Raw genomic sequence first — 25,826 nt, forward strand, 5'->3', positions numbered from 1 at the left:
TTGAGGGATATAATTACGAATGTACGGATGATTTGATGAGGGACAATTTTTCATAGCGATATAAAGAAGTGTTGAAAGTAAGTTAACTAACGCAACTTGTGGAAGGATGAACATCACTATCTCCATGTAGCCATTATTTGTAGACTTCTCTCCAAATATACTTCTATGTGTTATACTTGAAAGTATGAAGTACCTCTGATTCATAGATCTGCGCAAGAACAGCCAAAGTATCGAGCGCAGCCTGTCGTACTCTACGTCTTCGATCTCTGACCATCTTGGCAACCTTGTTGGCCACCATGTCCACTTTGAATTCGGTGCTCGGGAAGGTGACCAGCGAAAAGATTAACAGTTGCAACGTGTTCTCTCTGATCTATAAAAGAGAGAAAAAGAATATTGTATAACTGAGAGAAGAATACATTAATAATAATAATTTTTGTATTATCGATACCCTAATAGATGCAAATTTGCTTAAACCCGTGTAAATTACTCCAAGACTTGCAAATGAGTACAGAGTTAATGATCGTAAAACGTCACCTTAGCGTTCCTAGCGTTCAAACACCTCGGCTGCAGCAGTTCCTCCAATAGAAGAGCAGGCCTCAATCTAAGCATCGCTAATCTGGCCAATTGAGCAGCGCATGGTCCACCTTGTCTTGCCAAACCCCATGCTAACTGCGGCAAGCGTTTCTTCAGAGCCTCTTCACTCACGCCAGCAACGACCACCTAGTAGGGCCAGATGATTTACGTTTCATCCGCTGGAGTAATAACATTTACCAGGATTCTTATTTCTTCGTATAAAAACCTGACCGCCATAAACCTCGATTTCAAATATTCGCGTGTGAGGTATTCATGAGGGTCGTTTATTGCTATTTTACAGGAAGCTTGGGTTAGAATATTCGCTCCCTTCTTCAGGGAATCTTGGGAACGTTTCTGCAGATCTAAGTTGAGTGTGATTGTAGAGAATCTATTGGGTTTGAAGATCTGATACATTTGGAATAAGCATTTTTGAGGATTGTAGGGCATCTGTAATTTTTAATAGAGCAGTTGGAGGTACATGGACCCCAGAGACCTTCAGGATTATTCATCTGGTCTTCAGAATTGCCGGGAATCCTTGTTCTCCTGAGAGACTAAAAAATTCTTTGGGAATCCTAGATACTATTTAGATTTCTTAAGAATTCTCGGATTTCATCGAAATTCTTGGGAACCTAGACACTGTTTCGGGTTGAGGATTTTAAAACTTTTGAGCCTAAAATTGTGATGCCCAAAGAACTTCACAAGTCTATAAAAAAACCAAGATAGCAACAAAACAATTACTGCAGCCTTCGAAGTCATGCGACATTGTTATCGACGGTGAATAATTCACGTTGCGAGAATCGGTCTGCATATTCAAAGAAACCATTACGAGTGTCAATGACAGACTTAATGCGAACAATTACTATACTTTAGCGGGCAGTAGAGCAATCGGTGAAAATAAAGAAACGCCACGTAATCGCGGCTGAGAGATCGGTATCTTGGTTGATCAGCTGTTAAACGCGAAGAAGAAAATAATATATACTTAAAGGGAATAACGCGTGCTAAGAACTTAGCATTTAGATTGATCTAGCAGGCGCGAACGTACGAGTTCCCAGGCTTACCTTTGCCACTGCCAAGCCAGCAGCAGCTACTCGACAGCTCCTTTCACAGCCTAGCACAGTATGCAAAAGAGATCCTAATCGCGGCTCTATCGCGATCAGCGCAGAAGACGTTCGTAAAGCCGATGCCACTCGTTCCAGACCCCTGACACGAGCTCGCCAATCGTCCTGAAACCAAATCGTACCGCGACCAATTAGCAAAAAAATTGCCGATTCGAAAAACAATGAGATATTTTGTAAAAATTAAAAATATTCAATCAGTTCAAGTATTTCAACGTTTTCTGGAGTTTTTAACAATTGGCGATATTTAAACCGTTGTAACTTCGTGAGAAATCATCGTAGAACAATGAACCTGGGCTCACTTGAAAGCTTAAAGCATCTACTTTCGCTATACGTTGTTCGTTTTTTTCTGGGATATTTTAATATAATGCAGCAGATGGGAAACTGGAGACACGAAATAGTGCAAATTGGAACGTCTCTGAAAATATTGGAAAACTTTTTATTTGTGATTGAATTTGCCATGGACTTGAAGATTGGAGCTTCCTCTTTGCAACGATGTCTTAAAAATTGATGTGCGATTTTTTTGAAGTGTTGTTGTAAAAAAGAAACTTCAAATCTATGGTGAGAAAAATTCTCGAAGAATTATGCAAAATAAAAATTGTCCAAATGAAAGAAACTAATGGTAAATAAAAATGTACTTTCTCTACCAATCATTTTAAAAAGTACTATCCATTTTTCCTTAAGTTCATCTAACATTTCATAAATTGTCATAACTGCATCCGCAGTGTAATCACGAGTAATCGAATAATAGAGATTGCTTGAATTTTCGAGATTATTCGAGGAGGCAGTGTTATCTTGAACCGCAATAACGAATGGTAAAATTGAATTGTAATTGAATTATGTATCTCGGGTTGCAGAAAATTGGCGGAGCATTGCACGCGATCCGTCACGGCATCCCTCGAGTTTAATGAAATAATGAGAAGTCGATAATATTGACCACTTCCGTGTAAATAGTGCCGAATCGAAAAGCGAATGCAGATGTTAGGAGTGCATCGCGTTTGGACTCGCTGCTGCAACGATCGATAATGTTCGCTCGACGACTCGTGATTCTTGACCAACGACATCACGTAGAAAATGATACTTCCTATAGCAAACTTTCAGACACATTCATAACATGAATCGATCGTGTCACCGATAATGCTTATCTCTAGTAGACGAACCTCGGGCATTCATCTTCTCGCTTCGAACTCGCACGTGTCCAAGCCTAACCTAACCCTTTCGATCGCAATGTCGTCATATTGGCGACGTGCTTTCCTTCTTCACTCATCTTCTTAAAAAACATAGATAATAAAGTAAATAAAATTACGCGTGTTCACACTCGCTATCTTTGCAGAAATGATTCTGGGAAAATGGCTGCCCCGTCCTTACAGTTTCAGATATTTAACTCAATTTTTATCAAGCTTATATTATCAAGCTTATATTATCAAGCTTATATTATCAAGCTTATATTATTTAGCTTGCCGAGTTGTCGTTGTTGTTGTACGCGTCAAATCTTGTAATCGAATTTTAAACCACTTCCCGATGAAACTTTAAACATAGCTCAGAACTGGATGACACTGCAATATTAAAAAACAAATTTAAAAAAAAACTGTGCGTTCAGGAGAAAAAAAATGTTTAATATCAACCGTATAACCAATAAAATGTACATATTGATTTTTTGAAGAAACATAATTTTGTACAGAAAAGAATTGTCGAATTTACCCCGTTTTTCGACCATTCGAAAGTATGCAACTCCTGAATCGAGTACCGATGACAATTACCTAAACGCTGTGATAAATCAAAGTGATTAAAATCAAGGGAGCAGAGGCTCGAGAAAGAGAGAGCTGCATGACGCATAAATTCGCGGTGAATAATGGTAATAATCGTAACAGGCAACAATTCCATGTCATTCATAATTCAAGAGCGTGTGTCGGGACGAACGAGCACGAATGCGAAACCGTGGAATTCACGAATTTGAAGACGTCTCCCGACGGTGTTCCAGAGTGGATGGAGGAGGGTTGGGGCAACGGCGAATTGCAAAAGAGAGAGAGAGATTTGCATAAAACACGGAAAGGACGTTTTACTGGACCGACTTTGCACACGCAACACATTCGCGTAATTATTTTCTTGTTAGCGGGTGGTGGTTGGACCCCTGCGTTTTCATGCATACATGCGAAGAAATATCTCTTTCTCCCTCTTTCCGTCTTGCTCGATCTTTCTCTTTCTTATCGCAGTGCTTCCTACGCTTGCTTTCTTCCACACTTTCATTTATGCTTCTCAACTTTCCTCTTAGCTTCTTCAATATTCTGCTTTTCTCCCTTTTTTTGTTTTCGGTTTTCACTTTTCTCTCCACGTTCTTTGTCTCTTCAATTCGTTTCATCTTCTCAAATGATCGATTTTGTATTTTACAATTATTATACAGCTCCCGTGAGCCATCACCGGAAAATTTCAATACTGAAGCATATATTGGGTTGGCAAGAAAGTAATTTCGGTATTTTACGATGAAATAAAGCCCAATTTTTTTATTTAAGCAATGAACTTTAACGAATAAGATATTTTCCCTTTTATTCGATGATCTTTTGCCAAAAAAAATAAATAAGAAAATATTTTATTGATTAAAGTTCATCGCTTGAATAAAGAAATTCGGTTTTATTTCAACTTCAAATACCGAAATTACTTTCTTGCTAACCCCATATTATAATAAAAACCGTAAAAAATGTAAATTTGAAGCTTCCACACTTACAATATTTTATTAAACGCTGTCCTCTTGTAAAATGTGAAAAAAGATATTGTTACAGCAAAAAGTTGCGAGTCCTCCGAATATCACGCGTTAGGATTATAAATGACGTGCAGAAAATTAATTCGATTTCCTTCGTGCAATATACAAAAAACGTGATCGTTAATTAGAGAAAGAAACAAAAAAAGACGACTCGGCGAGTGTTTTATCTTTATCTCAGTCGGTCCCTAGCATTCTTTCACCCTGTATCGTTTTTCATCCGCGGAATATTCATAGTGATTGCAGTCCGTTGCACGCGGGGGTGCACCAAGATGGCGGCGCCACGTGGAAAACGCAACAGCATGCATTATTCAAAGCGAAGATACGCGATGGAAATATATCCTGGAAGTGTGATCAATCTATTTAATCGAACGACGCGTGTCGCGCCCCTCTCCAGGGAAAAAACCCCTCGGACGTTGAAAAAATACCATGAACAGTGATTAACACGTTGGATTGATGAGTGTTCCGCTTCCATGGGGGATATTGCGCTCGAGGTTTCCGACCTGGGGCTGTTCTTCCAACCAATGACAATTATTTTAGCGTGTCCTGTTGTTCACTCTTCCATTATTGCATCGAAACCCCCAAAGACTCACGATTTTATCAATTAGTAATTCAATGTTCAAATCGATAATATTTGTACGAGGATTTATTCGTACAAATATAAATTCCCCAAGATAAGTGGTCCAATAATCTCCGTTATTAGTAACAATACACAAAGAAAATTATATATACAAAAATTGCATTGCAGGAAGAGGGAAATATTGTGACGCAAACATTTTTTGCATTGGTGAAGGCGTTTCGGATATTTCAAGGTCACTATGATTACTCTAAATCGATCATCAGATGTCCTGAACCTAATACAGTAAATCCTCTATAAAGGCAAAAGCCTCGGGGAGGTTTGTTTGCATTTTTCGTAGACGGACACTATTGTTTTGAGCTTCAGAGGCCGAGCCGAACGTAGAGAAGGACTGCGCGTGTGAAGAGCTGAAACGTTAATCGTCAATTAAACCACTAAACACAGTTGAAATTATATCGTGTCTGGTCTTATTTTAATCACAAAAATGCCACAGATATATTGGTGAAAGTTTCATAAAAAAAATAAGTAATAATAAAAATAATTTTATATTGGTATAACATTGTGAGGACGAACGGGCCTTTGAACTGTGCCGACGACTGAGACTCTCCGCGTCGCAGTAGTAGTGGAGGGGATAGTTTTTTGCGTTCATCGTGTACGGCCTTTTTGCATTTATAGAGGATTTACTGTAGGTAAACTTGCAAAATCAGGAACACAATGTCCGAGGATATTGACGACCAGATAACGATACTCGCTAGTCTGACCGATCTCTCTGTATGATTGGTCGAGGAGCTTATCATTTTTAGTTACTATCGTCGACTCGGTGTTAGTACACCTCATTCGTCTATTTGCCAGTAGACAAATTCAAAGCCGCCATGACGCTCGGGGCTCGTTGAATCATTCATCCTCGTGCGACAAACAGTGAGGGCCGATCTGTTCTATTAAAAAATTAAAAAAAAAAAGCATGGATTACATGAGCCCGGGGGATCGATACCACCCAGTGATGCTATTCAGTTTTATAGTTCTTATGGCACCTGCACACCGCGACATTCATACGGAGGCATAGACTGGCCTTGAACTTCTGCTGAATGAAAGGAAGACGATTTTCACGGCCACCGGGCGTGTTCGACGTGTCTCTGCGACATAAATAGTTCTTTTTTTACCACTTTCCTTCGTGAACAAGAACATTTACACTACGCCTAGATTTCAGTAAGCTATTATTAAAGTTGTCCATGTTTTATTACAATTGCCAGCGTTGGGAATGCAATAAATATATTAGATATAAAATTCCAATTCGATTCAACAACTAAATCCAAGGTTAGAATGTAGTAGTTGAGTATGTGTTATTGTCCCTCGGCTTTCACTGTGATTGACATGGCCAAGCGAATTAGTATGCCTGGGAGACTCCCTTTCGTTTCACCACTGCTTTCGGAACGATTACAGGAGCGGACATACACTTTTCAATTTCTAATAGAGTTTTAATGTTAGTTTAACGTTGTTCAGTCGCTCCCTAACGAGTTTGACATTGAGCAAAACATCAAAACATCAGCAAACACTTTGAAAAATATTGAATCCCTTAATTTAGTGCATTAAGACAGAAATAAATATTAAAAAAAGAAAATAGAAGACAAATCGTTTAGTCCAATTTTTAAAAAGCGCCCTTTTCAATAACGTAAAGAAGTACAAATCGTTCGATCCAATTTTGAAAAGTTATTCCCGTTTCTATAGACACTCCAGCAATTTTTCTAAGCCAAAACCAGTGACGTGCATTATAGTAGTCGATGTTTCTACTGACCAGGATCTAGTTCGAAGACAGTCGACAGGTTAAAGGACGCAGTTTATCAAAATCACTCGCGGCTGTTCACGGACAGGGAGGAATTAATTGAATATCAAAGGTCGACCGTAAAATATCAATTGAATGATAGTTTGAGGTCTCTTGCCACGGGATTCGTGCACGCTAGATCCATCACTGTGTCCACTGAAGAGGAAACTGGTTAGTCAGTGACTCGCCAGAAAGAAGAACGAATATTTACCCGGTACTTCCAGCGAAGCAGACACGCGCTTTTTCCGCGGACGATACCAATATCAGTTTACAGTATATCCGCCGAGTAAACACAGTGCCATTTTATTCAGCATTTTCCCATCGCTTCTTCATTCGCCATTTCTGAAGTTATCGCGCGTGGATTGAACGAGCTCAATATGCTTGGAAATCAGAGAAAAGTCGAGAGAATTTTGAAGTATGCTCTCGGATGTGGATTGTTTATGGTGATCATGAAATTGACTGTACTTCGGGTCCGAGAAGAGGACCGGCCTGTGCCTAAACTCGAAGATCTCAGCAAATTAATGGTGCATTATTTAAAGATCAATAATCTTTTACTCTTTTTCGTTTTACTGTCTCAAAATGACAGCTTTAAAAATTTGTGTCAAAAGATTGAAAAAAATACAGTCGTCTTTTGTTTCGACAAAGTGCTCCTTTAACATGTTCGCTACCACCGTCACAAATATGTGACATCCATAGTCTGACAGTTCACTTAAAAACGGTCAAATTAATCTTATGCACTTCGTTGTTTAGAGTGATAGTCGAATGCATAATTTTCAGAGAATCTATGACTTTCTCCTGCTAAACTGTTTTAATCATTCAAAATTGGGTACGTCACATTTAATAAAACTTTCGAACGAGGAAGGTAAGCAACGAAACAAATGCTGGTAGCGAACGTGTTAATTTTGCCACGCCAGTGTGCTTCAAACGCAATTTTGTTTGGAAAGTCACTTTTCAAAGAATTTCAAAGAATTCCGATATGGCTAATATTAATTTTTGATTTCGAACAGTTTGCGATAGTACGTGTTGTGTGACGAAAATGAATTATGCTATTCAGATAGAGGCTGAGACAGACAATTTTAAGCGGCAAATGAGAGTTGTAAACACCTGTCGAGACTATAATCTAGGGCCGTACCGAGATCCTGATAAACCTGTGATCTTCAAACATCCACCTGCACCACAGTACACTGTATTTTACATAACTAGGTTTGTCAGTCTAGCAATCTTACGAGTAGACTGCGGATCTTTATGCAATCATGGCTTTTGAACATTTTCAAAAAATGCTAGGATATAAAATATGACAGAATTTAGTACGATTTTAATTTATTTCAGATCTAAAAGGGCTACTAATACGGAAAATAAGATTCTATTTTATTCCACTTTCTCTTAAAATTCGTCTATAAAAATTGAAAATTGCATAAACATCCGCAGTCTACTTATGAGACTAATTTCTGTGCATTCTTTCTGATAACATTGTGTAAGACATAGCGTAACGAATAGAAATATTGGGTTAGCTAGCTTCTAATTATTATACAAAGCGGTTCAAAAATTGATCTCATAATTTCTCACGCGCTCCTAGTAAATTTTTTGGAAATTCTTAATGTTACAATGTGGCGTATTATTAAATGTAATTTTTTTTTATATTAAGGTTTAACGTCGCATCAACATCTAGGTCGTTAGCGACCAATTTCTATGGTGTTTTTAGATTTTGTTGAGGTGGTTGATTCCTTGATTGCTTTTCGGATGTGAGGGCCGTGTTCGAGTTGATTCCAAATTTGAGTCGCTGGGTAGAGAATTTTTGGCACATGTAATTTTATTCAATATGATTTAAGTGATTTTTCTTTTCTAAAAAATGCGACACCGAATTTTGAGCAGTTTAATGGCCTGTCTATTTGCAATATTATTTGTCGAATAGATCGCATAATCTATCATACTGTCCGATTTACAAAGCCGGCAGCACGACGTGGATCTACAACTTGTGTGTTTTGATGAATGTGCCAGAAGATGAGCTACTCAGTGGAAGGGAACAGATATCGTCGATTGCGAGAAGAGTGATACCGGAACTTGAGTATCCAGAAGCTGAGGAGGTAAGGATTCATCATATTTAATGATTCTTCATCGTTATTCTATTGTTGAATTATCAATTCTATTTGTGATTTTACAATTATTGTTAACAAGGTCCTTAGACAGTCTCGCGGTAACAATAACAACAGTCCTAACCCGGCATTTTTCGCCAAATTGTAGCGTAGTACTGTGCGATTAGCATAACCGGCGCGAGAGATCATTCGACAGCAGAGTTGCCAGCGTAGAGTCTTCATGCTCCCCCTCCATCATCAAATTCCCCTTTCGCGACTCTGAGGGACCTAATATTGGGTTGAAACGAAAGTTCGTAGCGTTTCTAAATTAAAATTGAAAGCTAAAATTCAGATGTTTATTCAATAACATATATTTTCCATTCTGTTCTATTACTTTTCGCCATTTTCGAGGCAACTTCTCGTGTTATTGAATAAATACCTTAATTTTATCTTCGATTCTTAATTTGAAAACGCTACGAACTTTCTTTTCAACCCAATACATCCCATCCAGAGTTGGGCAAAAAAATCAACGATTGACGAATAAATTTCTACTTCAATCGTTAATCGCAATTAACAATTAATCTCCTAGTTTAGTCGTTAATTGCAGTTAACGATCAAATACTTATTATGATTAACTTCATCAATCGATTGAATCAATCTCCGATTTTTCGATGATTTCTATTTTTAATCAACGATTGATAATTAACTTCATCAATCGATTGAATCAGTCTCCGATTTTTCGATGATTTCTATTTTTAATCAACCATCGACGATTAACTTCATCAATCCATTGAATCAATCGTCGATTTTTCAATGATCACCTTTTTTAATCGTACACATTAATCAATCAATCATAATTAAAATTTTAATCGACTAATGCCCAACTCTGATCCCATCGCACAGAGAGTCGTCGCTAAATGCGAGTCGAGCCACATTTAGTAGTAGAAGGGGAATCATTTCGAGGGGAATACAAGCCCGCCTGAAAACTGACTTGCCTCCCCACTCTACCTTCCCCTTCTACGGCACGGCCTGGTCACGTGACGCGTTCCGTCTCTGTCGTTCATGTGTCAGAATGTCACGTGACTAATCCGTGTACTGGCGGAGAGAGGGCAACTTCTCCCCCTCGATTCGAATCAATTCCCCTGATCTGGCGACTCTGCTGGCAACGGCAACTCTGTTCGACAGGATCAGAAAAGCCGGTGGAACAACGTAACAAGATCTAACACGAGGAAAACGAAATACAGGCCCTGAAGAGAACGAAGAAACTACTGGTGGTAAGGCACCCATTTGAGAGATTGCTGAGCGCGTATCGCGATAAGCTGGAGAACTCCGTGGCTGGAAGGGAGCACGGGACACTTCACTTTTATCGGAAATACGGCAGCAAGATTGTTCAAAAGTATCGCGGTGAGTCACGACAAAATATCGACCGCGATATCCCTTAAGCCGCGTACCCATGGTGTACATACCCTGCTTGCGATAGTAACACACGTGAGATTTTCTGCCGAGAGAGAATCTCTGATGAATCTGGCGCGAAAGCTTTTATAACAAACAATTCTAGACAGATTGTAATCTCTCAAGGATTGCGACTTCTTAACCCAGTTTTCTTAGGCTGTAAAAGAAAAGTATAAGAGTAAGGAAATCTTGGTACGTTCGCTTATATCAAACGTCATGCATGTTAATGAGTGGTTTTAATTGTATTTACATACATATGTGGTAGCTTTTTATTATTTTCATTTGTTTAATATTTGAAAAGAGTAAGAAATCATTGATCGTGCTACCTGCGCAAATAATTATTTTTGATTGGTGTCTTTCGATTGCAGAGAAGAATTTCACGAGGCCAAGCGATGATCAAGTGATCCGACAAGATGGCGTCCCTCCACCAGCTGGGATCGAGCCTACATTTCGAGAATTCGTGCAATATTTGATCCATACTGATCTAGGAAGCTACGGAGACGATCATTGGATGCCCTATTACCTTTTCTGCGCTCCTTGTATCGTCGATTACGACATTATTGCGAAGGTATGTTGAAAATAGAACAATCTGTAGCGTGTTTCTAAAATAATAGAATGCACATAAGTGACTAAAAGATTTCAAAATGCGAAACTGAGCGAATCTAACTTCATCTTATTTATAAACTATCGTGTGAAAACAAAATTTCATTATCATCAACGTCTTCGATCAATCTAAACTGCAAATTTGCATAAAAATCTGCACTTTGCTAATGACACGTTCCAGCATCAAGAAATTAAGGACTAACGACACGAAACAAGAATGCCTTACCAGCAACCTTCTTTTGAAATTCAAATCGCGAAAAATATCACAATTGCACGCCTGTTTGTCTCTCTGTTTTTCACACTTTCCATGCAGACTGGAAAGGTTTTTCTACGTCGATTTGTATTTTTTACGGTTCGCAGGTGGAAACGCTGTGGCGGGACCAGATTTACGCGATCCATAAATTAGGGTTGCAGGAGCTAATTAAGCCAAGATGGCGACATCGCGGGGGTCAATCGAATCCTTCGAAAATATACTTCAGTCAGCTCAGCAAAGAAATGGTGGAGAAACTTTATGAAAAATTCAAGTTGGACTTCGATCTGTTCGACTACTCGCCGGATGTTTATTATCGCTACTCAACTGCCAATAGTTCTTCAATAAATTCGAATTGATAACAAATTTTTGTCGTTTGCAAATGTTTATTCTTACCAATTCGTTCTTAATCAAACTTTGTATATAATGATTATAAAACTGCGAATGTTTATGCAAAATACAGACATAGACATTCATTTCTTTCCGCAACAAAGTTGAATCAAAAACTAATTACAATGCTGGATAAAATCTTCACCGATTTAGATCGAACTCGGGAGAGTTCAGCCTTAGAATTCAGATACCATCGGTTCAAATAATTAAGGTTCTACCGTATCGTGAACTTAACAATTAAATGCGAGCCAAACTGCGCCGCGTTTGGACTCGTTGTAATCGGAACAATGTGACGAGCATGTCGATAAAGATTTCATGAAAAAAACATGTCGAGCCTAATCGACGTGTTGCTACCAGCGTGAGGACACTGACCACAAATCGTCAGAGCATTTTTCTACCTTTCCTCGTTCACGACCCCTCATTAACACGAGTTGAAGGGGAAGGACTTCGGGACAGATCGTTCTGATACATGACAGGGGAAGTAGGTCAATCGATTTCGTTGGCAAAAGTTCGTCGCGTGGCGTAACGTGATTTAAACCCCATCAATTAAGGCTACGTGTGCTTATCAGACTTTAACACGTTCCCTTCGCCTTTTTGCTCTCTTTATTTTTCGGGGCCGGCTCGCATTCGTGTGTGTTCTCCAGCGAGTTCCGTGTCTCGGACAGTGTCCGCAACAATTTCGAACCGGTCCCGACTGAGCAGAGCGTTAGCTTGATTTCTAAATATTCCATGAGCGAGTCGATTAGCGTCCGATGCGCGCCACTCGCGAGAGAGCCGGTCGATACTCGTTTAAATTCAATCAGAAGAGATAGAGTAATTTTCCGGACGATTTAACGATGCCAGGATTGATTAGTATGTATAAACAATTATCGTGTAACTTTGCAATCGGACTGCGGACCATTAGCTGTACAAATTAATTCGTGAATACTCTATGAATTTGTTGATCATTCACAAACGGTAAAACGTACAGTGACGTGCAAAATTAAAGAATCACTTCGATCGAAAAATTACAACGTCATATAAGATTAAATCAAACAAATAATCGCTCACCTTGTTGTGCAAATCCTCGAGCACCTCCTGGTCCACCAATCCCAGCTCCTCCCAGTTAGGCTCCTCAGGCTGTCTCTCCATCTCGTCAACCCCGCGCACATTTTCACTTTTCTCACTACCTTTGTCAACTTTGATCCGTTCACCTTCAACATTCCCCTCCTTCGTCGAACTGCTCTTCACCTTCACATTATCCCTCGACGAAGCTTCATCCTGATCCATCATCGAGTATCTAGGTCGATTATCATCATCCTCGCGGTTATACCTCTCTTCATTATCCTCCACCGGTGATCCAAAAAAGAGATCGATCTTAGGATCAGAAACCTTCTCCTCCGACGTCTTCTCGTCGCTATCGTCCACCTTATCCTTCAAACTCTGTCTCTTCTCCCACAAATTTTTCTCCTCTTTCATATCCTTCGTATCCTTCTTGCTCCTAGTAGCATCCTCCGGCTCTTGAGGACTATTTGGTACATTCTTCAAGGTCTCCGATCCTAGAACTTCGTTCTGCTTCTCATCCGAACTCATCCACTTGTTCACAACCAAATTATGATTAATCCCTACACTCGGACTACTTTGGTCCAATTTTCCAGGATCTTCTGACTTCGTTCCTTTGGTAGGACTCCCTTCAGGCTCGTTTAATTCAGCGTTGGTAAGGTCCTTCTTCTTCTTTTCAGTTGATTTGACCACAGGACTGCTAGTCCTGGTTAGGATACTCTTTTTAGGACTCAGCTGCGCGTTGTGCGTGTAGACCTCCCTCTTGGGGCTGCTGGACATCGACCTAACAGCCCTCTTCGGCTTCTCAGCTTGTCTCTGAGGACTGCAAGGCTGAGATGAAGGTCTCTTTCGGGTCTTAGGCATGTTTGTCGCAGGGGAAACGGGAACTGGGATCCTGGTCTTAGGTGTTGCGTCTACGGACTCTGTTTCGTCGCTATCTGGAGTCCTCAGTTTCACTATTTCACCACCGAAGTGCACTCTTCGTGGCGTCTTCTTGCGATCCGGAGATGAGTCCTTGTTGTCAGCGTCGTTTCGAAGATCTGTACCACTCTCCTCGTCTTGATCCTTCTCGCTGTCGCCCTCTTTCTCTTCTAGAATTGTCATAGTGATTGCTGTTTCCTCGTTGAACTTGATCTCCGTTTCTAGGACTACTCTGGCCGCTGGCATCGCTCCGTTGTTCATCTCGTCTTCCTCTTCGACGATACCGGAAGTGTCGCTGTCGGACTCCTCCCACTTCCGGTCCAAATCCTTGTCCGACTTTTCGACACCTTGAAGAGGTAGACAGTGGTTAGAGAAGCATATCAAAAGATTTTAAATACCACGAATAACTTTTTCTTTCAACTATTAAAGAGTTCCACAACCGCTAGACATATTTCCAAAAACAAATTCATTATTTTTACCATCGGTTTTCTTCCTCTGCGGCTTCCTACTCGATCGGACGTTATAGATCTTCGACAGGATCTCGATGTTCCTCTTCAGCTTGTTATCATAGTCCTTCAGGTAGTTCTCGAATTGATCAACGCCGACCGCGTCCCTGATCTTCATCAACGACTTCAGCACAGCCTCCTGATGAGGAACCTGCGCGAGTCTCGAGGCCAAGGCTATCGTCGCGTCCTTGACAAGCTGATTGCTAGCTGAAGGTCCACTCGACGATGGGAACAAGAGCGACGGAACGCTTAGGATCACTCCTGTGGTGACATTCGTCTGGAAGGAGTCCCGCACCTCCGACCGGTTCAACCCATCCTGAAGAATCTGCCGAAGAAGCCGAGCGTGCACACCCTCGAAAGCAATTGCGTTTACGCGATCGATGGATCGGATAGTGGGGAGCGAAGTGCAAGGTCGTCGCATGACCGCGCATCAACGGATCATAGTGTTAATTCATGAAATTTGATGTGGTCTTCACGCGACACGAGACCCTGAGGTGCTAACCCCTCTTCTACGCGCCGTTGGTCGGGTCACGGTTGACCCTGATAAAACAAAACCAGACGAGGTTACATCTTTATGCAGAATGGACATTTTCTACATTAGTGGCGAGCAACAGATGCCGTTTTGAAATTTCGTTCTTACTCCAATTGTTTCAGCAAGTTGAAGATAATCTACTAGTATTTTTAAATTGATTGTATGTTGAGTGTTGACGATAGAAGTGCATCGAGTTGTTTTATCCATAAATGTCCCAGAACTATCCCCACTACTGCAGGGTGTACCCCCTCGAGGGGCCATGAAACTCGAGAGGCCTCGGTCGTCGAGAAGTATGACTCATACAATTACAAAACTTCTTTATTTTTCATTATTTTTTACGGGACTTTAACCAACCTATCCGCGGAATTTTTCTAATAAAAATGATACCAAATATGATATAATTCCGATGAAATTTACTTGTGTAATGGTCGATGACAGTTTCGAACGCAAGGAGGAACAGCGTATGGGAAGTTCTTTGAACTGTGCCGGCGCACTGCTACTCTCTGCGTCTCTTTCTTTCACATACGCTGTCCTTCCTCGCGCCCGAAACTTTCATCGTCAATTAAACCACTAAATACAATTGTAATTATATCGTGTTCGGTATCATTTTTCATTAGAAAAATGCCACCAATATTTTCGTGAAAGTTCCATAAAAAAAATAACGAAAAATAAAGAATTTTGTCATCGGATTAGTTATGTTTACACTTCTCGGCGACCGAGGCCTCTCGAGCTCGGCTGTCCTTCTGTACGTTCGGCAAAAACTGAAAGAATAGTATCCCTGGAATATAAATGACCCTGGACAGACCCGTGTTGAGGACTTTTATCGATAAAATACTGTATAGAGTGCACGAGCGAAGTTTAAGAGAAGACACTGATGGTGTCGCTGACCCTTTTGATGGTGTTCTCCCTGTCGCGACTGTGAACAAGAAAAACCCGAAGTGCGTCCAAGGCGCCTTTGCGAACCGCCGGCGCCGGGTGTCCCAAATTATTGACCAGCTCCGGTACCACTGGTTGCATGACCTTGTCGACAGTGTCAGCGTTCAAAGTCGGCAGCACGTCTATAAGCACGCGAACAGCGTGCTGACGCACCTCCCATTCTGGATCACGCAGTCTCTCCGAGATCTCCAGAAACGTGAGACGCGTGTCGACCTCGCTCGGGAACTTCCGAGTTCGCACCTGGGAACAACGTTCATAGAAATCGAAATGTATCGAGACATTTGCAATGACCCAATATACTAACCACGTGCTCCCAAAGAGGCGTGAGCTGTATAGGTTGTCCGTTCGGTGAGGTCAATGTCATCTTTCGCGGGTGTCGGTGACGATGACCTCGTCGCGTCGGAGTCTCAGGAGTCGAGCAGAAATCGAAGGGCTGGGCAGGAAGGGTCGGGGAATCCTTCGGGGGCTGCAAAGGCCCCTGGTCCATCGATCCTGTCATAGATGACGAGAACTCGAAGCACTCGGACATAACACCCCTCTCTACGTCTCGTCCCGTGGGAACCGCGTGTCCTTCACCATCTTCTTCTTCGGGAACGATCGCTTTCTTAATTCCGGCTCGTTCATCGAGTCACGCGAGGACAGACCTGATCGACAGATTCGTTGGGGTCAGAGTTGTGCAGAATTACAATCGAATTACTCCAGAAATTATAATTACAAAGTAATCGAATTACATCGTTGAATTATATTGTAATTTATAATTCAGATCTTCATTCAATTAAATTACAATGTAATTCGTAATTGCAATTGGAGTACAATTATACAGTACTTTGTAATTAAATTACAATGTAATTCGTAATTGCAATTGGAATACAATTATAAGATAGCGTTACGATTTATGAAGGAGGAATAGAAACTACGCCGCATAGACAGCAAACATGTATATGAAAGAAAAACATAAAAATATATCGCAGTTTTTCAAAGTTCTGGGCTATAATTTGGAGAGCTGTATTTTAATTACCTTGTATTTCAATTACACATCTGATTAAAATACTTAGTGATTGAATTAATTGAAAGGTTTGAATGATGTAATTCAGTTACGACGTAGTTGAATTACTATATAATTGAAATACAATGTAATTCAATTGTGTAATTGAATTAGCGCGACTTTGGTTAGGGTGAACGTATTAGAGACGCTACATTTGCTGTATCTTCTGAATGGGGAGGGTGAAGTGTTTACTTAGAATTAAAAATGAAGATAGATAGAAATTAATTTGGAAACAGAGACGAATGTATATAAAAAAGAAAATGAGAATAAAAATAAATACAGTGAAGGGGGTTCGATCTAAGAAAAACCCTCGAGTCTGTGCTCTGTCTTTTAGCGAGGTGTGCCCCGCAGTGGAAGGGACATTCGATTTTCTTAGATCGAATATTTACTGCAGTACTACAGATGGAAATAAATGTAAATAGAGAACTGAAAGTGGGAATAAATGGAGTTAAATTGAGAACCAATGCAAATCGAAAAGAAACTATGAAAATATGAAAATAAATGGAAGAAGAAAATATGAAATTAAATGGAAGAAGAAAATGTGAAAATAGATGGAAGAAGAAGATATGAAAATGTATGGAAAAAGAAAAGGCGGTGAGGACAGTAGGGAGTAAACGGCGATGATTGACTCTTTGCCCCTGTGAACAGGACAAATAGCCAAGATATGTTAGGTCAATTGTTTCCCCGCGACCCCAGAACACTGTGATATCGCGTCTGATTAAAATTGAATGGTTCTACTAGCTTCGATGCGGAGAGACACAACTAAGCTTGCTATATTCCCCCGTAACGTTAGGCTCTAACTTCCGCAGTAATCGATCAGCGATATTTCCTTCGCTTCCGGCACATGCTGGCTTACAAATGTACGAAATGATTGACATTAGTGAGACTCTAACCAGTTAGCGACTGACGCACACACGGCTTCCGGTTCTTGCTTGCAGAATCAATCACAGTAGTCACGGAACATCCTTCAATATTAAGGGAGATACGCGTCTCTTCATACAAATTCCAACATCTGACAATTCTCGTATATGTATACGAGTAATCCATATTTTATTGCAAGCGGTCGTCTACCTTTCTCGTTCAACACTAAATCTACCAAGTGGCCGATTTTATACTCCATAATTGTTGAAATTATAAAAATGTATTCTTGGCAAATAATGGAATAAATTTCCTTCTTTAAGCATCTATCATAATTAATAAACGGCGGATGTTTATGCAAAATAAATATTTTCTATCCGAATTGCGAGAAACTGGATTCAACTAATAATGTTCAATAAATTAAACTGTTTTACAGTTTTAAATTACACCGACTTATTTTGACCTTAAATTCATCAAATCCGCTGCGTAATAATTAGACTGCGGATTTTTATGCAAAATAAAAGTTTCTTGCATGAATTACAAGGAATAAAATAGTCGGACAAAAATTTCTTTCATTACGCGATAATTTTAGTAAGTCGTGATTAATTATATAAAATATAGATTATAAAGGAATAAAAATTACGGACAATCTGAATAAATTTAGTAAACGAGAGAAAATAAAGTGTAGTGTGAATATGAACTGTAATTGTATTATGCAGTCTAGTCATAAGAAATATCGACAAGATAGATTAAAAACGCCTTATTCACTGTACACGATAATTGAAAAACTAAATGCTAAGCCGCGTGGCCACTGCTGTGGAAAATTCGAGGAAAATCGGGCGCGGTTGACATCATACATAGGTATTTTCGCTTATGGTCCCTTCACATGACTGTACACGGGTTTCGTGAATCATGCGAGCCTATCGTTTTCGATCGCGGCTCGGTTCAATTAATTATACAAGGAACGAGCTCGCTGATCGTTGATTACCCGAAAATAGCGTCTCGATCTACCATGCATGTTTACACCTGCCGCGAGTGACACTTCTGGATCGCGATATTCGCGATTGATCGTTTCCAATCTGTGAAACTCGGCCGTGTAATACTTCTATTCGAATGTACAGTAGTGCTCGCGTGAATTTGCTTTTGTCAAGAAAATAACCGAGCGAAAAAGGTGAAAGGACGCTGTGCCTCGCTATTTGTTCGCCGCTGCTCCCAAACGACGAGCAAGTAGAGAAAGACTCTTCCCCCACTACTCGGTGTAAAGGTCAAAATAAAATTTCAAATTCAGTCGTTTGTGTCTCACACAATTTTTTAGTGGAATTTTTCTGATTAGAACGAGTCCAAACATGGCGTGAATCGGACTAGTTTTATTGTTACAACGTAAATGATGTAATTAAAGACATGTACGTGATTACTATGTACGATATCTACAAAAGTAGACCGATTTACGTTGTGTCCGGACTCCTTTTAATCGGAAGAGTCTCAACAATCCATTAGTGCCATTTTCGAAGAGATGATTAATATTATTTGGACAAGAATGACTGAATTTGAAATTTTCTTTATTGCAAGTTTCGGTTTTATGTTAGACGGACTGCGTCTATTTATCTTTATCTCTTACTTTGTTAACCCTCCTCACTCGAGTGGTGATTTGCCACTAAAAATTGCTGTGCCATTATTCAAAATATTGTTTACATGATTAAATATGTTGGTATTTAATCAATTGCAAAACTAATCAATTTCATATTCATACAAAGAAAAAAATTAATATAGAATGGAATTATACTAGGCCAAAAGAAATGTTTAATTTTCGAGTTAAAATAGCTCCGAATGCAAAGTTAAGATGTGTTCGGGTTAAGTTCTGAAAGAGAAACGCTACCCTGTAACGCGAGAATTTGATTGTGGATCTGAAATTTTGGGAATTTGAGCGAGCACTGCTCCGTATCGGTAGAGCGGTCGCCTATCTGGGCTCCGACAACCGATATTATTAAGAAAGGAAAAAGGAAACGGGTGAAAAAAGGCGGCAGGGAAAGAATCGAGGCGAAGTCGTGGAGTTTATCATCAGATCTCGCGACACGAACCCCACATAAAAGTAGTACACACGAAAGGCGATTGCATAATCCAAAGAAAACTGTGCGTGCGTCTGGAGACACGGCGGGGAAAGGGTCTGTCCTCCTACGAGGCCACGCGGGGTGAATACATCCCCCTCTCGCTTATGGCGTCAACTTTTTCCCTTACCATTCTCTGCTTTTCTTGGAAGACCCCTTAACCACCCGTTGCCAACGATTATTTTACAATTTTTTAAAGTAAATTGTTCTGTGGCGGTAGCTGTTTCAATCGCGAACCAATAATTCACCCTCGGCTACGTTATCTAATCATTTCTGTCGGAACTGTACCCTGGAAGAAGATTTATATGCTAGCTTTTTCGTATAGAACAATCATGGGAAAATACAATTAGTTCCTATTAAGTGAAGTATTAGATCAGGGGTTCCCAACGGGGTCCAGCTGGACACCTTCGGGGTCGACGGAAGTTTAAAAAGGGTCTATAGTATTCCAGTCTATTTTTAAAAATTTTATTCAATTTTTAAGGAATGTGATTATTAGATAATAATATCCGTTTTAATATGTATAAATATAATGTAGATTTGCATACAATCTGTGCTTCTGAAATCTTGTTTATATGTGTAAAATTAAAAATGAAAATAAAACATAAATCTAATAAACCATTTTTTTCTAATTTTTTGTTTATATTCCTAGTCAAATTGTCTTTAAATTTTTGATGTGCAATTATGATTGTGCTGTATATTATAGAGAAAAATGTATAAGGGGGTCGATGAAGAAAATCATTTTTTTAAAAGGTGTCGATGTAGGAAAAAGGTTGGGAACCCCTGTATTAGACGATGATATTGAGCCGCCTGTGGTTTTAATTTCAAGTTGAATATTGAATTGATTTTGAAAATGGTTATCAATCTAATTATCTAAGTAAATATCGAACCAATTTCCGATCTAATTATCGATTTGATTCCGGGATCAATTTCCCGATTATTATTCGAATCGATTCTCGAATTAAATTCCGAGTTCGGTATCGATTTAATCTCGAGTTGATTTGAATATCAAGTATCAAATTAAATTTCAAATCGAATGGCAAATTAAGTCGCGAACCGAGTCCAAAATAGACCGACAAAATAATTCTGTAATCGAGTTGCAAATGTAGTTTCGATCGATTGTATTGATCCTGATAACTCTTCGCGCTCTTTCATTTATATCGTCGATCACGCGTGACCGTAAAACCGTTAGACACGTCAACATCGACAGCTCAAGTCGACTCAAAACGTCAGCACTAATGCATAACACTACAATATCTTGCATTTCATTTCAAACATAAACTTACTCCTCTAGAATAATACTGACTTAACAGTCCTTCATAAATCAACAATAAACAATCCAGAACTATCGAATGATTATCCATTACCGATATTTCACTAACAAGTAAACTTATCTTGATCAATATAACCTAATAATATCTCTGTTGAGATTATCACTTTAAAAAAATCTATCAACTTCTTTCAGATATTTTATGCATTTATAACAAAAATAAGCAAGTGCAATTTAAAACAGTGAAAATATTAAAAGAATTTAAGAGTATTAACAATACATTATTTTCACCGCATTAAAATTATTAATGAAGAATATAAATTTATATTTAGCCCTTGCGTCTTGCAATTGATGCACAAACTTTTTATTTTGCATAAACATCCGGAGTCTAATTATTCATAATCTTAGTAATAGGCATCCACTAATCAAACTATTAAACGTCACATAATGTTGTGCCTCTGATAGCAATCAATCTACTCCGATCGCAAACAAATAGGTACCAATAAATCAGCAGAAATTCACATTTAACCGGCAACAGTATTCCTTATCGTGACACAAAGTACTTGTATTTACGTAAAACGGTATACAGTTCTGTTCATTAGAAACTATATCTGTGAAAATAGCGACTGACTTACTCGATCTTCCTGCACAGGGGGGAGAATGAAAGAACTTGCTTCACGAATGCACGTGTCACACTTGTTACACTCGTCGCACTTATGAATCGAATGATTTAATCGAAAACATCTCCCGACGCGTTTGTCACACGTTCGATGACAAGCGGCACAATGAGATGACAACGACAGAGGCCAATGATCCCGACGCGAAATTCACGCGACGACTGCCGACATGTGACTGCCCACAGTCGGCTCTACTAGCAAGGTGGTTTTGCAGGTACTATCGACCACCCTCTCCCCACTTCTCGAAAAACGGTTTCACATAGTTAATAGCTATTACACTCCGCGGTAAGACAATAGGACATCCCCCGATTTTTTGCGCCTTTCATATTTTAAAATCCTCTAGTCCAGAACTTTGAAAAAATCGATTACTCTTTATTTACATTTTCTTAAAGTAAGGGTGAGTGTCGTAATGGTTGGGACACGTTTTCTTTCCAGCTATAAAATTTCACAGGATGAGAATTACGCGAAAAAATATAAGGGTTATTCTGGCAAGTGGGACAAGTTACTGCTCTTTTTAAAAAAAATCATATCTATATAAAATAGAAAAGTATGTGTGTGTGCACGTGTTGTCCATCTGTCAGGCTGAAGTTGTCGGAGCGCGGTGGTTGTAAATAATCAGCCGTTTCGGAGCTGATCCGTGCGCGTTTTTTGTCTGCTATAACAACCTTTTCAGGTATACCGTCAGTGGTCGGGCGCAACCCGCCCGGAGGGTTATATAATTATATTGCGGATTATATATGTATTTATGATAAGAATGAGTAAGTGTAATTTAAAGCAGCAAAAACATTAGAAGAATTTAGAGGTTAACGGATAAAAAGTTATAGTCAATTTTCTGAAGACAATGTTTTTCAACAATGACTTTTATCAATATAAAGTTACAAGCTCGAATATATCAACGCTAAGGCAAAAGTATAATTACGTTTACAATAGAGTATTGTAGTAGCATGATGTAAGATACTTTTCTTGATATTCCAATGGAAATTATACTTCAAATTCGAATACGCGACCACAATATGTGCGTGTGAAGTTATCCAATTGAATCAAACGTGATGATGCGGCGATAGTGACAGAAGTGCTCTCACGTGGTGAATTTTGGAAACTCACTTGCAGAAGTCAAATTGATCAAATCATGGATTAAAGAATATTATAAGATTATAATCAATCAGTTTTGTATCGATAACTCAATAACTGTATATGTGATCAATGATCTATCATAACGATAAATAAAATAAAAAATAGTTTCTTCATCCCGTGTGACAACAGTATGCCATCGACGGAGATTCTAATTTTTCCCGCCAATTGAAATTTTAACGCGGGATTTTTTATTCGAATTTATTACAAATAAACGAGCGCGATATTTGAATACGAAGTATATAGTGGTATGTATTGATAAAGTTTGATACATAAAATTTTCTTGAATATTCACGGGGTGGAGGAGAGCTATGAATATATTATTTTCAGTATAATTGATTATTCTAACGGTCCACCCGTATTGGATATCAATGTTTTTTTCCGGCAAGAATGTACCGTTCTCACAGTATGGAAAGAGGGAAGATAGCAATTTTGTGAAACTACAATGCTTTGCCATTTGCGACAAATTATTACAATCGTAAATTTTTTAGAAAAACGTAACAGAATTTAATTGCCATTTGTCAGAACTTATTACAATTCTATTAATATATAAATTCGTACTATCACTATTCAGGGCAGTATAGTCTTTGGTCCTAACACTGGATTCTGCGAGTACAGTATGACCGCGTAACTTACCATAACAATAGATATCACTGTGTTCAGGTAAATAGGAATACTGAATAGTAACCAACATAAAACTGCGGTGAACACCAGCTCCAGCGCACTGGCGAACGTTTTTAATACAGAATTCAAGCTCTTCAGGAAAAAACTCGTGATTATTCCGACCGCTGTATTATTCAGCATAATTAACATAATTTTAGGTTGCAGTAGTACACTTGGACTAATATTACTAAACATATCGGACGAACTACTCTGCGTAATGTATAGTACTATAAATACTAATAAATTACATAAAATACTGTCGATGTACATAAATGCATTTTGTACAAAAATATTGATCTCCGCTCCTGCTTCTTTCAACAGGTATTCGTTGTATACTCCCGCCAAACAGGAACAGATCGTCTGAAAATGAACGTTAACTTGCTTGTTAAATACAATACAGTACTATTAGAAGTGTGCGAGAACTCGAAAATACCTACTCGGGACGGATTCTTAAAATTTTCGAGAGTCTCACATACCTGTAATTGCTATATAAGTGACTGGAGATTGTACGCACCTGTACAAACACGAGGATTACATTACTAGTTATGTTAATTCTGGAACTAAAACTATTGACGTCAAGATCTAGATCTATATGTTTCACCATACATCCGATGGTTAATATTATCAGCGAAAGCCACTGTTTCACGGACAATTTTCTCTTGAAAATTATCTAAAAAAAACAACGTTTTAAGAAAGGCTTTAGCTTCTTCATATGCTACGTGAACCATGTTTAATACCTGGTAAATAATTCCAGTCACGACAACGCGAAATTGCAACAACACATAGTAAGTTGTCGGATCAAATGCAGCCAAGTTAATGAATGCCAGATTATTGTACAGACAATACAAGACTGAAGGTATCATATACAGTAGCAGCACTAAAATTGAAAATGAAAATATTATTTTTATTTGCTAGCGACAAGTATCGAAATAAGTATTCAGTTCTTAGTAATTAACATCGGTTTTGACAGATAAGACAAAATTTTAAAGTGTTCATTTATCTTATCTTTCCCTTTGCACTCCCGTAAACACAAATATGATCTTCAAATCTTGTGTGAACAACTGAACCTATGCATGCACAAAGTGATCCTTTGGGTGTGACGATCCGAAAAACATTTAATGTATTCGATTAGTTCAAAAGTTCATGCCCGATTATTTGTATTTTAATACAAAATTTTTTAGACGTCATAGCTTAGGAACTGTTTTCCAATGTAAATCGAATGATGTAAGATACTATCGTAAATAATCACCTACTTTATAAATTTTACATTCTGCAGAAATATTCATTTATTTACCTCTTTTATTTCCTGTGATTTCTTGCCAAAAGCTCCTAATGCTATTGCTAAAAATAAAACCATGATTAAATAACATGGAACTGAATCGAATCATAGAGTTCAATTGTTCGACTTACTCCTTGCAGTATAACGTTGTCGAAGCCAACAATTTCATTACTTCTGTCATTAATACTACCATAACAATATTGTATTCGTAGTGCCCATTTCTTTGTGACCAAGTTACAATGATACCTGAAATAAAAATGATAGTTTAGTAATATAATTTAACTGTCGAAAGTAATACAATCGCTATCGCGTGAACGTACGAAAAATAAATAATGCTGATTAAAAAATTATGATATCTATATGATAGTTCACGATATACATACATAAATATATATATTATGTGTGTTCTCTATACATATATCAAACAAAAACGACACCGGTAAAATACATATCGCGCCGATAACGTCGATAAAATTAATTTTTTAATTTGGTCCCACTTTCTCTCATCATCCTCGCCGTTTACTATTCATAATTACTTACGAATGACAGTTATTTACCGGTGTATTATGAATAATAAAAATGAATCGAAATACTTAACCACATAAACATTACCTTGATTCACGAAAAGGGCCATGTAGGAAATAAAAATGACAAGGCTCCATCTTCCTGGAAATAATTCCCCCCAATTTATAAATCCCATCGCGAGCTCTTTTAATTGATGTTATGTTAAAAGCGTATCACTTCGCGGAATGTGTGTTAGGACTTTTAGGACATGCCTTCTCTCGTAGGATGACGGCTGACGGCTGACTGATCAGTGTCGCCGCCTGATACGAACTGATATCACAAAGTACAGTTACTGCTGGAACCGTGCGAGATTCATATTCATCATTCGTCTAATATCAATTTCCAGAAATGTAAGAATAATGTAGATGACATGTAAAAATGTCTATTGCATCCTAAAAGTTAATTCATGTATTCGAAAAAATTGGTGTATCATTTATTTAATAATAGTAGGACAGTAGTAGGATTATTATAATCATTTTTTACTATTGCAGATTGCAGAGTACTATGCAAAATAAAAATGTACTGCACTAATTTCAAGTAGCAGTAGTTCGATAGAAGATTATTTCAGCTTATAACAAGTATAATCGAAACAATTAAAACATTAGAAGAATTAGGAGAATAAAATATTGCAATTTGTACTTTAATAATTGATAATAATAATCAAATTGGTACTGATCTTTTTCGCAATGTCTATG

General features: G+C 38.6%; 3 protein-coding genes across 6 annotated transcripts in view; 1 reads left to right on the forward strand and 2 right to left on the reverse strand.

The window, feature by feature from the left end:
• LOC143221512 (uncharacterized) overlaps nt 1-21,807 on the reverse strand; it is a 41,535-nt gene extending 19,728 nt beyond the window's left edge. The window contains exons 1-8 of one of the 4 annotated variants that reach the window (XM_076446956.1): nt 21,453-21,807; nt 15,847-16,186; nt 15,495-15,782; nt 14,048-14,399; nt 12,657-13,915; nt 1,632-1,796; nt 535-720; nt 194-370 (exon numbers count right to left, since the gene is read on the reverse strand). In XM_076446956.1, coding sequence (XP_076303071.1) covers nt 194-370; nt 535-720; nt 1,632-1,796; nt 12,657-13,915; nt 14,048-14,399; nt 15,495-15,782; nt 15,847-16,071 — 2,652 coding nt within the window. In that variant the 5' untranslated portion in view covers nt 16,072-16,186; nt 21,453-21,807. Of the gene's footprint in view, nt 1-193; nt 371-534; nt 721-1,631; nt 1,797-12,656; nt 13,916-14,047; nt 14,400-15,494; nt 15,783-15,846; nt 16,187-17,480; nt 21,396-21,452 lie in introns of those variants that run through there. The other 3 variants (XM_076446944.1, XM_076446960.1, XM_076446950.1) reach the window with 3 other exon arrangements.
• On the forward strand, nt 6,726-13,990 carry LOC143221672 (carbohydrate sulfotransferase 11). The gene is made up of 6 exons (XM_076447062.1): nt 6,726-7,363; nt 7,894-8,042; nt 8,752-8,923; nt 10,156-10,315; nt 10,732-10,931; nt 11,327-13,990. Exons 1-6 carry the CDS (start codon nt 7,217-7,219, stop codon nt 11,573-11,575), a joined length of 1,077 nt encoding a protein of 358 aa, XP_076303177.1. The 5' UTR covers nt 6,726-7,216; the 3' UTR covers nt 11,576-13,990.
• A 430-nt stretch (nt 21,808-22,237) lies between the features above and the next one.
• Nucleotides 22,238-25,748, reverse strand: Senju (UDP-galactose transporter senju). Its single transcript, XM_076447063.1, has 6 exons — nt 25,180-25,748; nt 24,699-24,813; nt 24,583-24,629; nt 24,026-24,165; nt 23,803-23,958; nt 22,238-23,648 (listed from the first exon to the last, which is right to left on the reverse strand). Exons 1-6 carry the CDS (start codon nt 25,265-25,267, stop codon nt 23,196-23,198), a joined length of 999 nt encoding a protein of 332 aa, XP_076303178.1. The 5' UTR covers nt 25,268-25,748; the 3' UTR covers nt 22,238-23,195.
• Nucleotides 25,749-25,826: the final 78 nt, after the last annotated feature.

The sequence above is a fragment of the Lasioglossum baleicum genome, chromosome 2, assembly GCF_051020765.1.
Source record: "Lasioglossum baleicum chromosome 2, iyLasBale1, whole genome shotgun sequence".
NCBI lineage: Eukaryota > Metazoa > Arthropoda > Insecta > Hymenoptera > Halictidae > Lasioglossum > Lasioglossum baleicum.

What these genes read in the sequence shown, in the direction of transcription:
- LOC143221672 (XM_076447062.1), top strand. Translation starts at nt 7,217, where the DNA reads ATGCTTGGAAATCAGAGAAAAGTCGAGAGAATTTTGAAGTATGCTCTC. An exon ending in ACTGTATTTTACATAACTAG is followed by an intron (nt 8,043 to 8,751) that starts GTTTGTCAGTCT and finishes TTTGTCGAATAG; the next exon opens with ATCGCATAATCTATCATACT. An exon ending in ATTACGACATTATTGCGAAG is followed by an intron (nt 10,932 to 11,326) that starts GTATGTTGAAAA and finishes TACGGTTCGCAG; the next exon opens with GTGGAAACGCTGTGGCGGGA.
- Senju (XM_076447063.1), bottom strand. Translation starts at nt 25,267, where the DNA reads ATGGGATTTATAAATTGGGGGGAATTATTTCCAGGAAGATGGAGCCTT. An exon ending in GGCCCTTTTCGTGAATCAAG is followed by an intron (nt 24,814 to 25,179) that starts GTAATGTTTATG and finishes TTTTTATTTCAG; the next exon opens with GTATCATTGTAACTTGGTCA. An exon ending in TAATCCTCGTGTTTGTACAG is followed by an intron (nt 23,649 to 23,802) that starts GTGCGTACAATC and finishes GTTCATTTTCAG; the next exon opens with ACGATCTGTTCCTGTTTGGC.